Source organism: Gekko japonicus, unplaced genomic scaffold (assembly GCF_001447785.1).
Source record: "Gekko japonicus isolate JY-2015 unplaced genomic scaffold, Gekko_japonicus_V1.1 scaffold35, whole genome shotgun sequence".
Lineage (NCBI taxonomy): Eukaryota > Metazoa > Chordata > Lepidosauria > Squamata > Gekkonidae > Gekko > Gekko japonicus.
In genome coordinates this window covers 1240155-1259582 of record NW_015176453.1, presented here as the reverse complement: position 1 = coordinate 1259582, position 19428 = coordinate 1240155, and the positions used below count along the sequence as shown (strand labels likewise).

General features: G+C 40.1%; 1 protein-coding gene across 1 annotated transcript in view; it reads left to right on the top strand.

Annotated features, from left to right (window-relative positions):
- Nucleotides 1-19428, top strand: part of CFAP46 (cilia and flagella associated protein 46) — a 139040-nt gene that overhangs the window by 84883 nt on the left and 34729 nt on the right. Inside the window, 11 exon segments of the mRNA XM_015426887.1 lie at nt 3094-3147; nt 4112-4276; nt 6073-6221; nt 6937-7035; nt 8825-8954; nt 9221-9367; nt 11429-11629; nt 12196-12308; nt 13979-14046; nt 14049-14160; nt 15859-15994. Of these exon segments, the coding sequence (XP_015282373.1) occupies nt 3094-3147; nt 4112-4276; nt 6073-6221; nt 6937-7035; nt 8825-8954; nt 9221-9367; nt 11429-11629; nt 12196-12308; nt 13979-14046; nt 14049-14160; nt 15859-15994 (1374 nt within the window).

Sequence of the window (19428 nt, the reverse complement as noted above, 5' to 3'; positions counted from 1 at the left end):
CAGCAGGATCCTTTTTGAAGGCATCGGCCAAAGCCTCCCCACCACAGGTCGCCACTCCCAAAAAACAAGGAAAAAAGGATACAAAACGAGTAAGATGTCCTTCTATATCCAAAGCTTACTTTTTTTGTTTATTGAAGCCATTCATGTTTCACTTTTTTTGGTAAACTTGTATGCTTTATAAACTCAGGTGGGGCAGCCATGTTGGTCTGAAGCAGCAGAACAGAGTTTGAGCCCAGAAGCACCTTTAAGATCAAGAAAGTTTGATTCTGGGTATAAGCTTTCATGTGCACACACGCATCTTCAGAAACCTGCTCTATGTTACTTTTTGGCAGCTAATGAATAATGTAAGCAACAGTGCCTAGTAATAAAATCAACACAACCACCACAGAAAAGACCATGTCTCTGGTCCCCACTCAGGCCCCAGAGAAGTGCCTCAGAATGGTTTTAGTAGTCAGTTAAGTCATTTCTATACCACCTTTAAATTTTTCCTCAAGATGCCTTTCAAAATTGATATCACAAAACCCAGTACCAAACAAATGAAACAGATGACAAAATTAAGGAGGAGATTGAAAACCCATGGATATATATTATGGAAGACTTAATTTGACACAGAGAGTACTCCATCTTTCTGTGTTATACCTCTGAGGATGCCAGTCACAGCTACTGGTGAAACGTCAGGTCCTACAATGCCAAACCATGGCCATACAACCTGGAAAATCTACAACAGCTAATGAACTCCGGCCGTGAAAGCCTTTGACAACATACTTCATTAAAACTTTGGGCAAATAAAACACAATAGAGAAACCCCAGCTGAATCTCTCTCAGGAGAAGTGTTCCATAGCTGGTGTGCCACCACAGAAAGGCCCTTTCTTTGGTGCCTGTCCACTTGATTTCTACTTAGGAAGACAGGGGGTACATAGAAAAGGGCATCTGAAGACTATCTTAAACATTGGGCTGTTTTACATGGGAGCAGACAATGATTTAAGTAGCTAGCTCTTTGGGCATAAATGAAAGCCATGAGAAGTAGTTTTGTGAAATGTCAGACTAAGGTTGGGGAGATACAAATTAAAACCTCTAATCATCATGAAGCTCACTAAATTACCTTGGGGTCATTACAGGCAGCTCAGCATAACCTAACTCACTGTGTTGTGGAAATAAAGGGCCAGGGGGAGAAACATGTGCTGTTGAGCTTTTTAGAGGTGAGATTTAGATAAATAGATACAGGGGCAGATGATCCTTCAGATCACCCAGAGTAGCAAGCCACATAGGCTTTTATAGGCCAAAACTATGACTTTTAATTGTGCACAGAAAAATATTAAGAACCTGTAAAGGTCTTTTAATTCTGAATTTCATATGTTCAGTTACTCTGGTAAGGAGATATGAATCTCTGGCTGAGGTCAGACTGGCAGTTTGAAGCGCAAGGGAGTCTTGGCAAAAAGATCCGGCACAAACTGTTTCGTGGTTTCCCGGTCACACTGCACCGACTGATGCAGGAGCATACCGGGGAGGAGGCGCAAGGAAGCGTTTGCACTGTTGGCCCGCCCCTGGTGGAGGTGCGGCTGTAAGGCGTGGCTTTCTTTTTGGTAATCCGGAGATATGCACATATGCACATAAGCGCACAAGCAATTGCAGGTTTCGGCGTTCACACTTTGTTGGTGTGGGATGAATGCACTCTCCATGGTTTGCTACCACTTTCACCAGGTACTTTTGAAACTCGGGAGGCAAACGCTACAAGATGGGCTGAGTACAGCTGGGGAACACCTGACAGATGTGCCTGTGTGAACGGCCCCTTTAATCCGGTTGTGGAACGTTTCTGGCATGTGCCTGTCTCGGTGTAAACTGCCAGTCTGAACTCAGTCTCTGTAATGTTTTTCTTTTAGTCCATATTACAATTATTTATCCCAGTGCTGTGGAAGATTTCTGTATTGTAGAAACAGATGATCAGCAGCACAAGAAGCTTATGTGGGGAGAGTAGGCCCCAGACTCTCAGTAACTCTCTTTTGGATTGCACTGTCAGTCTGAGTTTCGAAAGTACCTACTTGTGTCCCCATTCCCATCACTGCTGTCAGCCCCCTGCTGTCCTGAAAGTCATTTCATTGATAACATTTGTGTAATAATCATGGATAGCTGGGGTTGAGGAATACAACTCAGTCTTTCAGCTTGGCCTCTACAGTGTTATGTACACCTGTCTTCTTTGCCCACTGAATGGAATTTGTAGCAAGAGAAGGAGGAAGTAAAAGTATTTTCGGAAGTGATGGCAAGTTCCAGCAGCCTAAGGCAACCATCCTGTGCATAGTTACTTGCAGGGCTCTTTTTGTAGAAAAAACCCAGCAGGAACTCATTAGCATAATAGGCCACACCCAACAGCATAAACTCATTAGCATATTAGGCTACATCCCTGACAGCACACCTCATTAGCACATTAGGCCGCACCCACATGTTACCAGAAGTGTGGTTATCCAGCCACACCCACCTTTTGCTTCTTATTCTGTTTACCTTGTTTGTTGTCAAAACCCAGGGCCTTTTTTGTAGCAGGAACTCCTTTGCATGTTAGGCCACACACCCCTAATGTAGCCAATCCTAATGAGTTTCTGCTGTTTGGTGTGGCCTATTATGCTAATGAGTTCCTGCTGGGTGTGGCCAACTCGGAAGCCAGCCGGAACTCCGTTCCTGTGCGTTCCTGCCCCAAAATAGCCCTGGTTACTTGGGAAAAAGCCCTACTAGAAACTGTGGAATGTCATTCAAGTAAATCTGGGTGGGAGTGGGCTTTGAGATTTTCAAACTTGTGAAAAGTGCAGTCAGTATTTGCTGCATCATGTGAGTCCCACCCCTGTGCCATACACCTCATTGGCAATTGACCAGCTGATGGCCTAGAAGTGGATGAGAGATTTTAAATGGCCAAAGTGAGCACAGCATATGTCTCTGGGGGTTTTGTTAAATCTCATAGTAGATGTTATGAAAGACTTAATTAAAACATTGGGCAAATGTAGAGGCATGTGTGTGTTAAAATACTGTATTAATAGCAACATTTTAATGGACAAAAATATACCAATATTTTTCTTTCTTTACAAATCTTTTCATTTTTTCTAACAGACTTCATCAACAAGTCCTCCTAGAAAAGACAAACTCTCTAAAGATGTCAAACAGGTACATTTGTGGGTTTTTGCAATATAATATTTTTCATAAAAATTCAACAGTAGACATTATATACTTGAACTTCCAAAAGGCCTTTTGACAAGGCGCTTCAACAAAGACTCGTGCTTAAGCTTAGCAGTCACAGGATAAGAGGATGGGTCCTTTTGTGGATCAAAAATTGATTGAAGAACTGGAAATGGAAAGTAGGAATAAATGGACATTTCTTGCCTTGGAAGGAAGGGGAGTCTCAGGATCATTTTATGAATTAATTTATTTAAAACATTGCTATGCCAAGGTGGCACTTGCCAAGATGGATTGGTGTTGAGACCACTGCTATTTTATTTGTTCATAAATGATTTAGATTTGGGGGTAAGCAGTACAGTAGCCTAGTTTGCACATTATACCAGGCTGATTGTGAAGATCTACAAGAGGCTCTCTCTAAACTGGGTGAATGGGCAACAACATGGCAAAGTGAAGTTTATTACAGGTATGTGGAAGGCGATGCACACTGGAACAAAAAATCATAACTTTAAATATACGCTGACAAGGTCTGAACTGGTTGAGACTGAAAGAGATCTTAGGGTTGTAGTGGAAAGGTCAATGAAACGTTTATAGGCAATGTGTTCAGGATAGACAAAAGGACATCTTTACTCAATGAGTAATTAATTGTGAAATTCGCTACTGGTGGACAAAGTGATGGCTTTGAGCGCTGAAGGCTTTAAAAGGGGGTTAGACAGATCATAGGCCCATCAATAGCTATGGTGGATAAAGGGAGTCTCCATAAATGGAGACAGCAACATTCTGAAAAATAATGCTAGGCGGCATCATCAGAGGCCTTAGCTTCTCTGTCCTGTGTGTTGACCCCTCGAAGCAGCTATTCTGACTGCTGTGTGAAACAAGATGCTGGACTACATGGTCTGATCCAGTTGGGCTCTTCTTATGTTCTTATGTTCCTTACAAATTGTTTTATTTGCAGGTGCAGTCACTCACAAAAGAGAAGCCTAAACGGAAAGGACCAATAGAAGCTTTACCAGCAAGTGTGGAGGAATGGGCTAGCTATGACTGCCCAGATGAAATTAGGGATGCTTTCAAACAGGACTCAAGTAGCTTTGCTCTGAGCAGCTGCAACATCTTAGTTCCTGTAGGTAACATTTTCAAAACAATACTGTTAAAGATTAAAACTAGCATTCTCATCAAGCCTTCTCAGGGCTAAACTACATGTTACAGAGATTCTCAGCCATACTGCATCTGCGAGTACACAGTGGGAGCTCTATTTAAAAAGACAGGGAGCTGCTGATTTGGATTAGGACTGCAGCTCAGAGCGAGCAGTTGCCCCCGTCTTGCCCCCTGCACTGTTTTCCCAAACTGAAATGCTTCTGTTTCAGCTCAGGAAAATGGCACATGGGGGAGAGCAGGAGCCCCTCCTCTCCCTGAGCCACAGTCCCCATCTGAACCAGGCCCACACGGTGGTCTTAAGTACAGTTCCTACTGGGAACTCACTGTGCAATATGGCTGTGAGTCGTCATGGCAGCTATACGTTGTAAAGCGCAGTTTCAATATCAGATTTATATAAGTTCAAGGGATTTCTGGTGGGAGGAAGCAGAAAGTCATGATCCACAGTGTCTGTTGATAAGCTTGTCACAGGATGATCACTATTACATTGGTTTATATAGACTTGCCCTCACTTATCAGTCACCTCCTTGTTCTTTGTGGGAGTGACACTACAACTGAGTACAGACATAACTGAAAACAGGAATCACAGGCTTATACCACTGTTTTCCATTCTGGATTGAACCCAGCTTCTTCCTGTCTTCATAATATAAACAACTTTAATCAGTTATTCATATGCTGGCAAATGTATCTATCATGTCCTTCCATCTAATTTGTGTGAGGACTATTCATCTTTTTCTTAAAGTGCAGCAAATACGTTCATTCAATTAATGTGTGTGCATTGGCATATTTAAAATAACACTATCACTTTTTTTTAAGATGAAAAACTGCACCGGAGGAGTGGCCTCCCCCCCCCAATGTACATGCTGAAAATGTCTTGTCTTATTGATTTTTAGGCCATCATTGAGCATTCTGTTTAATTCTCTTTTTATCCAGTATCTGGGTTGCAACAAAGGTGCTCAAAATATGGAGCACTGCGCCCTGACCTGGATAGCCCAGGCAAGCCCGATCTCGTCAGATCTCAGAAGCTAAGCAGGGCTGACCCTGGCAAAGTACTTGGAAGGGCAACCTCCAATGAATAACAGGGCCAGGGTGACGAAGCAGGTAATATCAAGTCACCTCTCTGAAACGTCCTAGCCCCACTAGGAGCTGCCAGAAGTCACCATGACTTCCAGGCTCACAAGCACACACACACACAAAATACCCCCCCCCCAAAAAAAAGTATGGAACACTGCAGCCAAACTACATATTATACACATAGCAAATCCCAGTGGGAACTTGATATAAGTTAAAGGAGCTTCAGGAGAGGGTAAATTAGAAGTGTTGGAAGGAAATAACTGCTTAACCCTTGTCACTTCTGCCACTTCTTTTTTCCACATCATGCATACCCTGGATGGTTTTCCCCCCAAAGGACATTTAGCTTCACAAAAATATGTTTGGTTGTCCATGGGACAGAAAACACTGTGGATGGTAAACTGGAGCAGAGAAGTAAGAGGCATAACATTTGGTTAAGTAGCATCCTCTCCCCACCACTTCTCCATGCTAAATTACTCTCTCCTGAATTACCTGCACAAAGCAACTAGCGACAATTTGTTACGCATGTTTGAATGGAATGTGTAGCTTGGCCCTTAAGTTAAATATCCAAGAAGTTTGTTGGTTCAGCACTGTATCACTGTTGAGGTCACTTTCAAATGCCTTTTAACAGAGAGTTGAAAACTAACAAACTGAGATAGAAAAATTGACTGCTATTCTTCTTTTACATTTTAGGCACGTACCTTATATTACCTAGACCTGTTAGTTAAGGAGCTGCAGACAATTTTGTGTATTCACTTAACTCTTCCGGTTCTCCATCTGGCTGAGGTGATCGCTCATGATGTCATAGAAAGCAAAAGTGTTTCAGATCTCTACCATCTTCGGTTTGTATCCATTGCTTTGGAGTTACTATGAGACATTTCAATTTCCTTTCTTATGTTCCATAAACGAGTTACTATGAGACATTTCAATTTCCTTTCCATAAACTTATCTTTGAACTTGTACCCTTATATGCTTTACATAGTATTTATACTACTTCCATAGATTTTATATCAGCAGAGTATACTTATAGTCTCTCCCATGCCAAAAATTACATGTTAGAAGACTGTATAAATAGATGTTCACATACAAGGTATGGATACATGTAGTGTGGATATGTGTATGTCAGATCTAAGTGTACTGATACATTTGTCATTAATAGATCTACTTATTTGTTTATTTTTAAAAACATATGCCCTGCCTTTCTGCCCTCCTCAGGGCCACCAAGGTGACTAATATATTAGAAACATGCATAATAAAAACACATCTGAAAAACTATAAAAAATCTGGTCTTCAAAACAATGGGAACATTAAAGAACACTGGGACCCTTTCTGGCCTCACTTATGGAGAGCTAGCTGATAAGGACTGTGATTCACGTTAAACTTTGCTCTTGGCGTCCTTGCAACTTCTAAATAGCATTCCATTCTATTGCATCTGAATTATTATGATTAAACTTTTGAAGGCACGTTGACAGCTGTAATATATATCAAGAGAGAGTGTCAGAAATCACATTCTTTTTCCCTTGTCCTACAATAGTGAAGAATTTTTTCTTTCCACAGAATCGCTGTTTTATCCTTAGATTTAAAATTGTATCAGGCATCAAGTTATCATGAGAAGGCAGTGGGTGAAGTATTCATTAATGAAGTAGAACAAGGAAGGTATGCTATTTTATATTCTGTAAACTATTTATATTCTGTAAACTATTTGCATACCTATGTAATAATTTTGTGTCCAAAACAGGATGCACAAGGGCTCTTTCCAAAAGGTTAAACTTTTACCAATTAGCTTTTTGGCTGGGTGGGTGAAGCAAGGAAAGTCTACAGGACGGGTCTCATGTAAGATTTCCATATGTGCAACAGTCCGTGCACAAGCAGAAATACTAAAATTATTCCTCTCTGTCTCCTTATGTAAAGTGAAAGCAATTGTATCCCCACTACATTTTCCGTGTGTGTCTGTAAGGCATAGCATAAGGTGTCATCAATATATGTAACTCTCAACCAATGTTCCCTCTAACTTTTTCCCTACTGAGCGGAGCAGTTCACATCCTGAGCAGAATATAACTGCTGTAATTTTAAAATGGGCAATGGTCCTTACAAGACCCTGTGCGGCTCCAGATTGTTGTTGTTCCTGTGTTAATGAGCAGCCACTCATGCACACAGCTTAGAGGGAGCACTGCTCTCAACATGTCCAGATCTGTGGATACTTAAATCCAGAGAATAAAGCCATGAAGAGACAACACAGATCTTTATACAAACTTGAGAAATGACCGAGGTTTGCTGAAAAACCTTAAATCTGGGGGGAAATATATTGGGGGTTCAAAAAAAAACCCTTAATAGAAGCAGAATAATTTAGCCAGACCAACCTGCTTGCTACTGTTCAACCGCAGCTGCTCCGTGAAAGCCAGCAAAACCAATAGAAACCCATATTCAAATCCCCACTCTGCTATGAAAGTTCACTGGGCTAGTTACACATTCTCAACCCTCACAGGGTTGTTGTGAGGATAAAATGGAGGAGAGGAGAATGATGTAAGCCACTTTGGGTCCCCATTATGGAGAAAGGTGGGGTATAATTAAATAAATGAATAATATAGCTGAATATGAGGGCAGATGAAAGGCAGGTTGATGGGTGGGTGGGAAGAAGAGAAGGAAGCAAGGAAAGGTGAGGGTATGGTGGTTTTCAAGAGGCTGGAAAGAGGCAATCGTTGGGGGAGGAGCTACAGGGGGAAATGATCTGCAATTCCTTGCAGGTTCCCCACTGCACAACTGGGTCATTGCTTTCCTGGGTAGACTCTGCCAGTTGGGAGGAAGGAGGGAAACCTGAAGACAAGGGAGCAGGTAAAGATAAATTTATTGGTGGATGGCAAGGAGAGAAGAAGCAGGGAAATGGGAGAGGCTATAGGGGCTTTTATGGAAGGGAAAAGAAATAATGGGGCGGGGAAATGAAATGTCCTCTGCAAGTCCTTCTAACACAGGTTCAAAAACTAATTAAATAAAATCATGCAAACTATCTGTTGTACATTCCATCGCTCCATATGCACATTGTTATTTTGTGGGAAATTATATTAAAGCACTGTGTGCTGCTGCAGCCATTGCACTACTGTTTGCACAAGTGAAACTACACTAATTACATTTCCATGCATCACCGGAACCAAAGTGGGATAAACCTTTTTCTACAGGAATCCATGGCAACAGCCCTATCTTTTGGATCAGAAAGGGAAATTGTACATGCAGCACCTATTTGCATGCCCAGTTCTCCATATAGCTGCTGTTTGTTCTACAAAGACCATTATCTTATATTGCTTGCTAGCATAACTGAGCCCAAGAGATGTTTCATACACATTACCAAAATGCAATCATAAAGCTGTTTAGCATGTTCACTCATTCCTTTAATGATAGCTTCGATAAAGTGTGGTAATCCATTTTTCCCCTCTTTTTCCCCTGACATCAGGTTCAGGCAAGAGATTGCACTGAAAAAGGAGAAAGAAATGCAGACTAAACAGGCAGAAAATAAATTATTTGTCTGCACACAGCCAGTTGATATGGGTCAACGTAAAAAACTAGTTACATCAAAAGAGCAGGTAATTTGCTTTTATCTGCCATATCCACAGTGGTGAACATTTTAAACAATTTTCAGCCTCTAAATCTTTTAGGAGCAAGGTTAATGATGTGAATTACATGTGGCAAATTATCTTTGACTCCCATGTTCTTCTTGGTGCTGAACTGATGACCTAAAAGAGTTGCTATTTAATCATAGCCTCAAAGTGCTAATTAAGGTCCTGTGCAACATTTACAGATCTTTTTAAAGAAAAACTAAGAGTAGTTCTTGAGTTGAATTCTTTTACAGGTCTTGGAAGTAAATAGTTTGACTGGCAAAGGCATAAGTGGCCTTTCTTTTCCATACTTGTGGATGGACAAAGCTGAAGTCCTAATCCAACTGTGCTTATATCAGCAAGCAAGACTTCTGCTTTCAGAAGCACACCAAGCAATCCAGGTAACTCAAATGGGTTTGCTCTAGCTTTGTGATGGTGTATATTCGGTTTATTTATTCAGATGCCTACCCTTCTGTATTCCTTGGAAGCCAGATGTGCTACCTGAGTATAATCTATGTCATTCTATGATATAGGTTCTTCCAGGGCTTTTTTTCTGGGGGAATGCGCAGGAACAGGGTTCTAGAACCTTGTTGACAAAATTCTTTTTAAAATGTTTAAAAGTTTGTGAGTATACAGATTGAAAACTTCATTTCTCTCTTGAGAGTTCTGGCACCTCTTTTTCAAAAAAGAAAAAGCCCTGGTCTTCTATAATATAGGTATATATAGGTACTCAATATATCACACACTATAATAATGAAGAGTCCTCAGTGCCTTCTCTCAGCATTCAATTTTTGCTTTCTAATTTAATTTAATTTTTGAAATTCATCATTGAGGCATGCTTTAAAAAAAACTGTTCTAAAGGCCTGTTATGTTAAGGCCTATACTTAAGTGATTACTTAATTAACCTGTATTAACTACACATACTAAACATAATAGGTTGACTCCAGTGGGAAGGCAGAATTGGTTGAAATTGCCAATGGAGGGGGAGGAGTTGGCTTTTGTACTCCACTTTTCACTACCCAAAGGAGTCTCAGAGCAGTTTACAATCACCTTCCCTTCCTCTCCCCACAACAGACACCCTGTGAGGTAGGTGAGGTGAGAGAGCTCTGAAAGGATTGTGACTCAAAGTCACCCAGCTGGCTTCATGTGGAGGAGTGGGGAATCAAACCTAGTTCTCCAGATTATACAGTCTGCCGCTCTTAAGCACTGCACCAAACTGGCTCTTGATTTAGTTTTGATCCAACCCAATACTTCTCTAAAATCCCTAAATCTGATAGTATCCATAATTAGAAATCTTGAAATATAATTCACAGGAGTAGACTACACATTTGGATTTTGATTGCAAATTTAAATTAGTTAATTGGCTTCAAAGATTTCCCTGATTTTCCAATCTGCTACAGAAGCATAGAAGTGTTAAGCAGCTTATGTTTTCATCCAATATTTGAATTTAAATAATTCTAGAGCCCCCACCCCATCCCAAGCAAGGTTCTAAGGAATTCACATCTAATGATTTCTTTTTAATAATTCTTGATTGGGTTAAACCACTGGTTCCCAAAGTGGGCAATACTGCCCCCTCGGGGGCGCTGGAATGATCCAGGTGGGCTGGAATGATCCAGGTACGGATCCACAAACTGCATTTTTTGTCCACTTCTTGAAGGTAGATTTCCAGGGGGGTGCTGAGTAATTTTTTCCCCTGAAAATGGGGCGGTAGGCCAAATAAGTTTGGGAACCTCTGGTAAACTATTCAGGAAATAAGGAGTCTCAGTGTGCTTCTATTGGGATCTCTGCCATTGGTGGGCAAAAACCTCTGCTTAAACCCAGTCTTCTAGCTATTGAGCTTTAGGAGAATCCACCAAAGCAAGGTTCTTGGAAGTCTTGTTTTCCTACATGTCTTCTAAACACTGTGTCTGACAAGCAGATTATGTCTGGACACTAAACTGACTTGGCTTAAAGCAAGCGTTTATTTCACTCAGCTTCTAGATGATGGTGTTTGTGGTGAATTGGGGATGCTTTAATAATGCTTCGTACTCTGAAAGAACTTGCTCATGAGATGTGAGGTGAAGACCGACACCATGTTCTGCATTGTCTGATGTATAAAAACTAGAACTATTCAGCTCTCTACTTTGAGAGAATATTAGGATGGCCGTCTCATAAAACATTCATTTTTGTACTGAATGATAATAGTAGATAAGTTACTTTTAAGATTTTGCAATTTGCTGCACAGGTTGCCCAGGTTGGGAAATATTTTGTAGATGTTCATTTGGTAAATTGCAAGGATGACGGCTAGTACGGGTCAGAGTATGTATATTACTGTATTCTTGATATTTATCCTTAATGGCATTCATCTTGATTTGTCTCATTATGCAATACTATGATGGCTCTAGCCATACAATAATACTAGACTGAATTTAAAAGTGAGTGCATGAAGGCTTCTGACTTTGAATTACCTTTTCCCCACCTAGGAAATGAATAACCCATGTGCTGTATCACGGTGCCTTTATCTTCTAGCTACACTAGCTAACTTGGAGAAGAACCATGGGCAATCGAAAGCCTTGCTTGAGAAGGCAGAGATGATAGGAGGAAATGGGCATTTTTGGTACAATAGCAGCTTGTGTTTCACGGATGCAATTTTAGGGGATGATAAGGAAAGAAAAGAGAAAATGGTAAAGAAGTAATCATTATATTTACCTCACTGAAACATACAGAGATGATGAAGTACATGTAGATTGTGTAGTCTGCAGCACTATAGGATTCATCTTTTTCATCTAGGCTAGCTATGTATACTTTTCCCACCTACAACACACATTATTTACTAAACTATACCTGGTGTGTCCAGTGTTCTAATTTCACAAGATAAGGTCCAGTTTAAAACTGTTTAGAATGCTGGGCATGTGAAAACAGTAGTGTCACTGTTCTTAGATTATGGAAATTGATCCATTCAACAAGATTATGAAAATAAGATTCATTCAACAATCACACTTGTGCAGTTTTTCCAGTTTGTTGTTGTATCAGGAAAAAAGATTCAATGCTTACAATTTTGTTTCTTGATACTGTTCTGAAATGCATTTTAAGGTTCACAGCATCCTTCTTTTACAGCTATGTTTAATTAAGGCTCACCCTTTTCTACACTGAGACCTTTAATAAAATCTCATATGTTTTCATTATATATATTTGTTCTGAAATGGCATTAAAGCACTAAAAAAATGTTTTCTTTTATATTTGTCCAAAGATGCAATCTTGCCAACTTTTGCAAAAAACTGTAAATTTCATGAGACCATTAATGGTGGAGAGACCTAACAGAGCAACTGTTCTAGGTGTAGTAATTGCACATCTAGAAGCCAGGTAATCAATTACGTATTAAAACAATTATTGTGTCTGTATCCATATGTTAATGGTGAGAACCTGCTTCATTTATTCTTTATCTCACAGTATAATCCGGATTTGAAACCACAGTTTATGGTTAAACCCCAATTTATTCAAGTACTCAGATTTGGACATTATAATAAACTATTGTTAGATCAAAGACTTCATAAAACAGGGAATCTTCAATCCTGCGCCATGTGCCAACAGAAGTAATAAAATTACTCCTCACTGTCTATCTGCGTAAAGTGAAAGTTACTCCCAAGAATAATGAGGCACATTTGTTTATTTAAAGTATTTCTAACCCACTTAATCTCCTGATGGGCTTCTTCTTGTCATGAGCAAACTTCAATTTGTAATGTGTCTGAATAATATCATCTATTAACTAATTCTGTGAATTGTCACATTGTGTGTGTTAAGTGCTGTCAAGTCGCTTCCCTTGTGGTGACCATATGAATTAATGACCTCCAAAACATCCTATCGTTAACAGCCTTGCTCAGATCTTGCAAACTGAAGACCATGGTTTCCTTGACTGAGTCAGTCTTTCTCATGTTGGGTCTTCCTCTTTTCCTTCTGCCTTCAACTTTTCCTAGCATTGTCTTTTCCAGTGACTCTTGTCTTATCATAGTGTGGCCAAAGCACGATAGCCTCAGTTTAATCATTTTAGCTTCTAGGGATAATTCAGGCTTGATTTGTTTGTCTTCTTAGCGGTCTACAGTATTCATAAAACTCTCCTCCAGCACCACAGTTCAAAGGAATCAACTTTCTTTCTATCAGCTTTCTTCATTGTCCAACTTTCACACCCGTACATAGTAATGGAGAATACTATGGCATGAATTTTCTTGATCTTGGTCACCAGCAGCACATCCTTACAAGTGATGAGCACAAACTGGGCAAATGCTGTTCAGTTCATGGTTCATGGTGTGCTCAGTTTTTGAACCACCAACTGTCATAAATTTTTAACAGCTAAAGGAACCAGTTCAGTTTCTGAGGTGTGTGGCTCTACAGAACAGAGCCTGTGAAAGCTAGAGACACCAAACTCACAGGGGATCTCTGACTGACACTCCTGTACCTATCCTCCAGATTTGGTGAGGATTGGATTTACAGGGTCTGGCAGAAACCTCCATGAACAACTTGTAAGTTTGTGGAATATTCATCCTTGTTGACCTGCCACAAACTTCACTTCATGAACCATGAACTGTGCAGAATTAGTCACAAACTGTAGTTCATGAGCCAGTTTGTGCCCGTCCCTAATCCTCAAGAATCTTCATGGCTGTCCTTCCCAGTCTCAATCCCCTTCTGATTTCTTGGGTGCAGTCTCCTTTTTGGGCGATGATGGAGCCAAGAAATAGAAAATCTTGAACAATTTCCATGTCTTCATCATTGTCAGCCTTAAAGTTGTGTAGTTTCCCAGTTGTCATTACTTTTGTCTTCCTGATGTTTAGCTATAATCTTGCTTTGGAACTTCATGCTTTTATGTTCATTATAGTCATTTCATGTCTTCACTGTTTTCTGTCACATTGTGCTTTCTTCTTTTTAAAAAATGAAATCTGTGCAGAGAAAAGATGACAGAAATATTGCACAGTTGATCAAATGTGTAAAGCGTTTTTCGGAGTTTTCCACCAGTGCTATCAACATACTTTTCTGTACAGGGAAGCATACATTCAGATAGATTTTGTCCAGGGTTTAATCAATACCAGTCGTCAGTCTCCTGAGTTGGCAGGAATTTACTGGAACCCTATGATAAACTGATACAGATTGAGAAGGACTTCCTTCATTATCGATATAAAGACTGTAGTGCTGAGACCTTGATGGCACGTGCAGATATTCACAGGTAAGCTTGCTGTTTTTCTGGAAGTGGAATTTAAAAGTGAAGGCCAGTATCCCAAGAGGTACTTTAGCCTAGCCCTGGGGCTTGTGGTCACAAAACAAAAATTTTACTTTTTGTTGTTTCTGTAGCGCACACCCATGCCATATCATAAAATGCAGTTCAAATACTATTCAGCCTTCAATTTCAAATACAATTTGCCATGTATAATGGTGGGGGGAGACTCCTGTTCAAGAAATATGGCTCGCATGTCCCAGAACTTACTGTATGAATAAAAATGCTGTTTGTTTTTGACCGGCATTTTCAAACCAGATGGATATGCAAAATATATAACTGCCCCAGACTCCAGTCTAATGAACGGTGCAAATGGCTGTAATGAGAGACCTCCCAGGGGTTGCCCCCAACTGCAACTCTGCTCTGTATGGCAATGGGAGAAAAAATAAGACAATAATTGCCATTAGTTGCCAGTGTGACATCATTTCCAGAGTGAACCAGAGAGTTTCCGGTGAACGCCAGAATGGTGCATTGACAAAGGGACATCAGTCCCGAAATGATGTCACTGTCCGATATAAATTATTGGGCCTATGGGTTTTTATACATCTTAGCTAACAATTGTTAAAGCTTGGAAGTACTTTACAGGCCAACAGCCACAGAGCACATAAAAGCAGAGGTATGCTACTATGTAGCATATAAAAATACTAAATAAATGAAAATAATATTAACCCTGAATGCCATCGGCATTATAGAATTTCTGGAAATGTGAAGACGCAGAAAACAACTCTTTCTTCCTAGGCAACCCACCATCACCACTTTTCATACACATAAAATAGACATTTTTAAAGAATAGAAATAAATAGGGTAAGTCAGATTTTTAAAAATCATCTACAGCAGCTGGCAAAATAATTTATTCCAGTGTGTATCCAAAATACTTGTTGATGCTTACTAGAATATAAACAAAAGTGATAACTAGTGTAGACAGCTGGCACAGCAGAGTAGCCAAGAGACTTCGCTCTGGATCAGGAAGTCCCCAGTTTGAATCTTGCTTCTGCTATGAACTGACAAAGTGGTCTTTGGCAAGCCAATCTCATGATACCTCAACCTACCATCTGCAAAACTGAGATAACATTGACCTACCTTACATGGTTCGTATATGAATTACAAGGTAATGTACATGAAGCATTTTTAAAACTCGAATGCCAAGCATTATTAGTGCAACTATGGACAAAGCTAACTGTACTATCAATTAATACAGCAATGAAAAGGCCAGCATCTCACCCAAACGTGGCTGCAGAATTTAGTTTTCTGAACTTCCACAGTTTTCTTAAGGTACATGAGAAAGCCAAGAACTTTGCACAACTTTTAAAAAAATTAATCTTGTTCTCTTCTACTTGTTCCTTTATTTTGCATGCCTGTTTCCATTTTTGAAACGATTCCCAATAAAGTCAGTTTTACATATTACCCCATGATGACTCCAAGTGCTTAAAGAGGATAGAAAGGAAAACAGTAATATTATTTTCAATATTAGCCTGCTTTGCCATCTATTAGGAGAGCAATTTATTTCATAGAATATTTTAAATTTTTAACAACATTTTATAGCTTTTCCTCCTACAGCAGTAGAAAATTGGGGGGAGAGTGCAGTGTCCCCCCTTTTTTCCCTGGACCCCCATCATCATATTTAGTATTTCTGTATTGCCTTTCTTACAGGATGCTTGGTAAACATGCATCATACACTATAGATAAGCAGAGTCATTACCTAGATGCATACAGATTAGCTGAAGAAGCAACATCCCAAGTGGAAGAGCTTTTTCGGCACATTAATAATTTACTTCCAATTAATGAGGTAAGTAAAATAGTTAGCGTTAATGAATTTCCATAATGTGAAGATCGTTGCTGATCAAGAGAAAATATTGACAGTCCCTCACCAAGGTGGTAAATATCTGACAATTCAGGAACAGAAAACTGAATATGAACAATTATCCAAGGGTGATTGTTAGAATTAATTACTATACTCCCCCCCCCCCAGTTTATTCCTGGGGTCAAGAGACACGTACATTTTTAAAATTTTGATTGATTTTTATCCCACCCTCCCCCACAAGTAGGGCTTAGGGCAGGTTACAACATATAGATATAACAATTTACAAGATTAAAACAGTACAATAAAATCCCATTCTGTACAATCATAGCATAAGTTTCAAGATGGCTTCAATATGATTAAAGTACACTCAAAAAGTTCCCATTCTATGTGTGCTCACTGTTTTAATTTATTAGCAAGTGGCAAAACTGCCATAAGGAGCAGCATAGAGATGATACTTGCAACAGCGCCAGTAGATGGAACAGGTGGAGCAAGGGGGGTCCAATATAATTTGATATCCACCAACTGAACCAAAGGCCTAATAACCATGTAGGTTGGGGAGCTGCAGTGGGGAAGATAGTGAAATTGCTCCTTTCTTTCTTATATTCATCTATTTCTCTTCCATGAGTGGATCTTATTCTCTTTCTCTTTCCTCTAGAGCCACCTGCCTCGTGCAGCTCTTAGTACACACAAGTCTCTTAACCCCCAGAACAAACTGTCCCAGGATCAGAAGCGGTTTGAGGGAAGGGAAGGGCAGAGAAGATCTCAGATCATCAATGCATTCCATTGGTGGTTCATGGGATCTGACCCAATGGTTCCTGAAACTGAACCAAAGCGACAACATTCCCACTTTGTGCCATTGGTAAAGCTTACTCTGTCTACTCCTACGGTCTAAATCGGGTCCCCAAGGTGGTGCCCATGGACTACATGGTGCCTGCCAACACCTTTCCCGGTGCCCGCCAAGTGCTGGGTGGGACTTCTGCCCTGCAAGCCTTCGGTTTGTCTATGAGACATTTGATTGTAACAGCTGTCTTGTGACGGGTTCCACCTCTTGAGGCAGCCAATTTGTGGTAGTCATTTTTTTGGCTGCACCCACCACACTGTGTCAGAATTTCAAATATGCCCACAAGCTCAAGAAGGTTGGGGATAGGGGTGTGCATTCAGTACAAACCAAACTGAATAAATACCCCAAAAAATCCTCAATAGTATTTTTTGGGCATTTATTAAGCCAAATACAAATCAGAGAGCTGTATTCGACTACTGATATGGCTCAGCTTGAAAAAAAAACTTTTTTAAAAAAAACTTTTATTCAGGTGAGCCAGCCTCAGCCAAACTGGAATGGAGCTGTTAGCTCCACGCCACCCCAGCTGATCCTCTTTTGCAGCTCTGAGCAAGAGAGGATCAGCTGGGGCGGCATGTAGCTCGAGCTCAGCTTGCTTGCAAAAGCCATTTAAAGGGAACTTTCCCATTAAATGGCTTTTGCAAGCCACGCTGCACATGAATGAACCCAGAAGCAGCGCAAGTTCACCCACCCCCTTCTCCGTTATACCCTATGGGGTATGACAATCCTGATTATTTTCCAAATCCCAATATCATACCAATATTGGGATTCGGGAATATTGGGAAATACCGATGTCTTTGGGTTCAGTACACCCAAACTGAAAAAATACTGATTTTTTTTTTTTGCACACCCCTAGTTGGGGATACCTGGTCTATACTATAGGTATAACAATGCCAAGATGATAGATGAAACACAGCTGTAATGTAATCTACGGACATTCATTGCCCTAGTTTTTTTCTGTATCAAGGTTTAACTGATTTGTGCATCTCCTCACTGCACTGATATACAAAGTAAGCAACAAGATTGCAGAACCAGTGAGAATTAACAGCATACTAAAAGCTCATTTCCCACACAGTAATACCCAGAGGCTTTGTTTACACATTTAACAGGGTTAAACCCTTATAGGAATTTCACAGGGAAGACTGATGACAACCAGTGCTCCATCACAATTGATAAAACCTCTCTGACAGGAAGCAGATTATGCATCTGTCACAACACTAAACTGTACAACAATATAAGAGGGTACCGAAAAACATAACTCAATATGGTACAATTGCCCTGATTACTGGTTCTGGAGAATTTCAGCATTTATACTGAGTCCATCTTATCTGGTCACGCTCAGGAGTTCATGGCAACTATGGGACTGTCCTTTGTTGTTTTGAGCTCAACATGCGAAAAAAGGCATATGCTAGATTTTAACTTTTGCAACAAGTGCTTTGTTGGTGATCGGGTTCAAAGATTAGCATTAAAACTTTTTGGGGTGGTTTATTTATTCTAATATTTATATGCTACCTCTCCTGTTGACCACAGTGACTCAGATAATTTTTTGCTTAAGATGCAGGTGGTATTAACTCGGTTACTCTGCCGGGGTGACCGACCAATTAAAATGACTGGCACTTGAGACATTTGGATCTGGTTTCCAGAATGCTCTGGGGGATGTTAGGAGTTGCAAAGGTGACTTTGTTGAATTATGGTGACCATCTAGAATAATAGACTGTCAAGGGCAACCAACATTAATACATCTGCCCAATTGTTTCCAAAGTCCATTCCAAAGCTCATGTCTATTTATAAAGCCCTTCACACTCTGGGATCCATATGCTATTTATAGGGCCATCTCTCCTTATTCACCAACCTTAGATCTGCCCAGAAATCACTTCTGGTTGTTGCTTCTTTCTGTCTAGTACGGTTTGTTTCAGTAAAGCCATATTCCTTCTCAGTTATGGCTTGAATATTATTGAACAGCCTTCCAGAAGAAGTCTGGAAGACCACCCTCCTTCCTGTCATTTCATACAGCATGTAAATCTGTAGTCTTTTAGAATACCAAGTGAAAAAGATTGAACTAGGGCAGCAATTGATTCTTTTTGCTGAACTAGACATGATGCTGTGTTTTCTAATTTGTTTTGACTATATATTTTATCAAATGTGCTAATTTTATTAAGTTTTTATAAGCCACATATATTTTTAAAAGCAAACCAACCAAAAAGTCCCACTGAACTCTATTGGACTTTTCCCCTGAGTAATCATGCATAGGATCAGGATGCTGAAGGGAAGGTTTGCTTTTTTGTTGTTGCTGTTATCTGAAAAGGCTCTTTAGAATACTTGCCATCCACTAACAAAATGAATACAGCAGACTACACAGCAGTCCAGTAACGAATGCCGTGAAATACCTTTTATTTATTTATTTTTAAAGATTCTTTTAGAGGGCCACCCAATGTACCACCAAGCAATGTACAAGCATTTGAGCTCTTCAGAGCTCTTAATCAGCTTGGTTGTTTAAAAACAAAAAAAAAGAGGGAAAGGGTAGGGAAGATGTTTGATAACCTGGAGAAGAAGAGTTGGATTTATACCCCACCCTTCACTC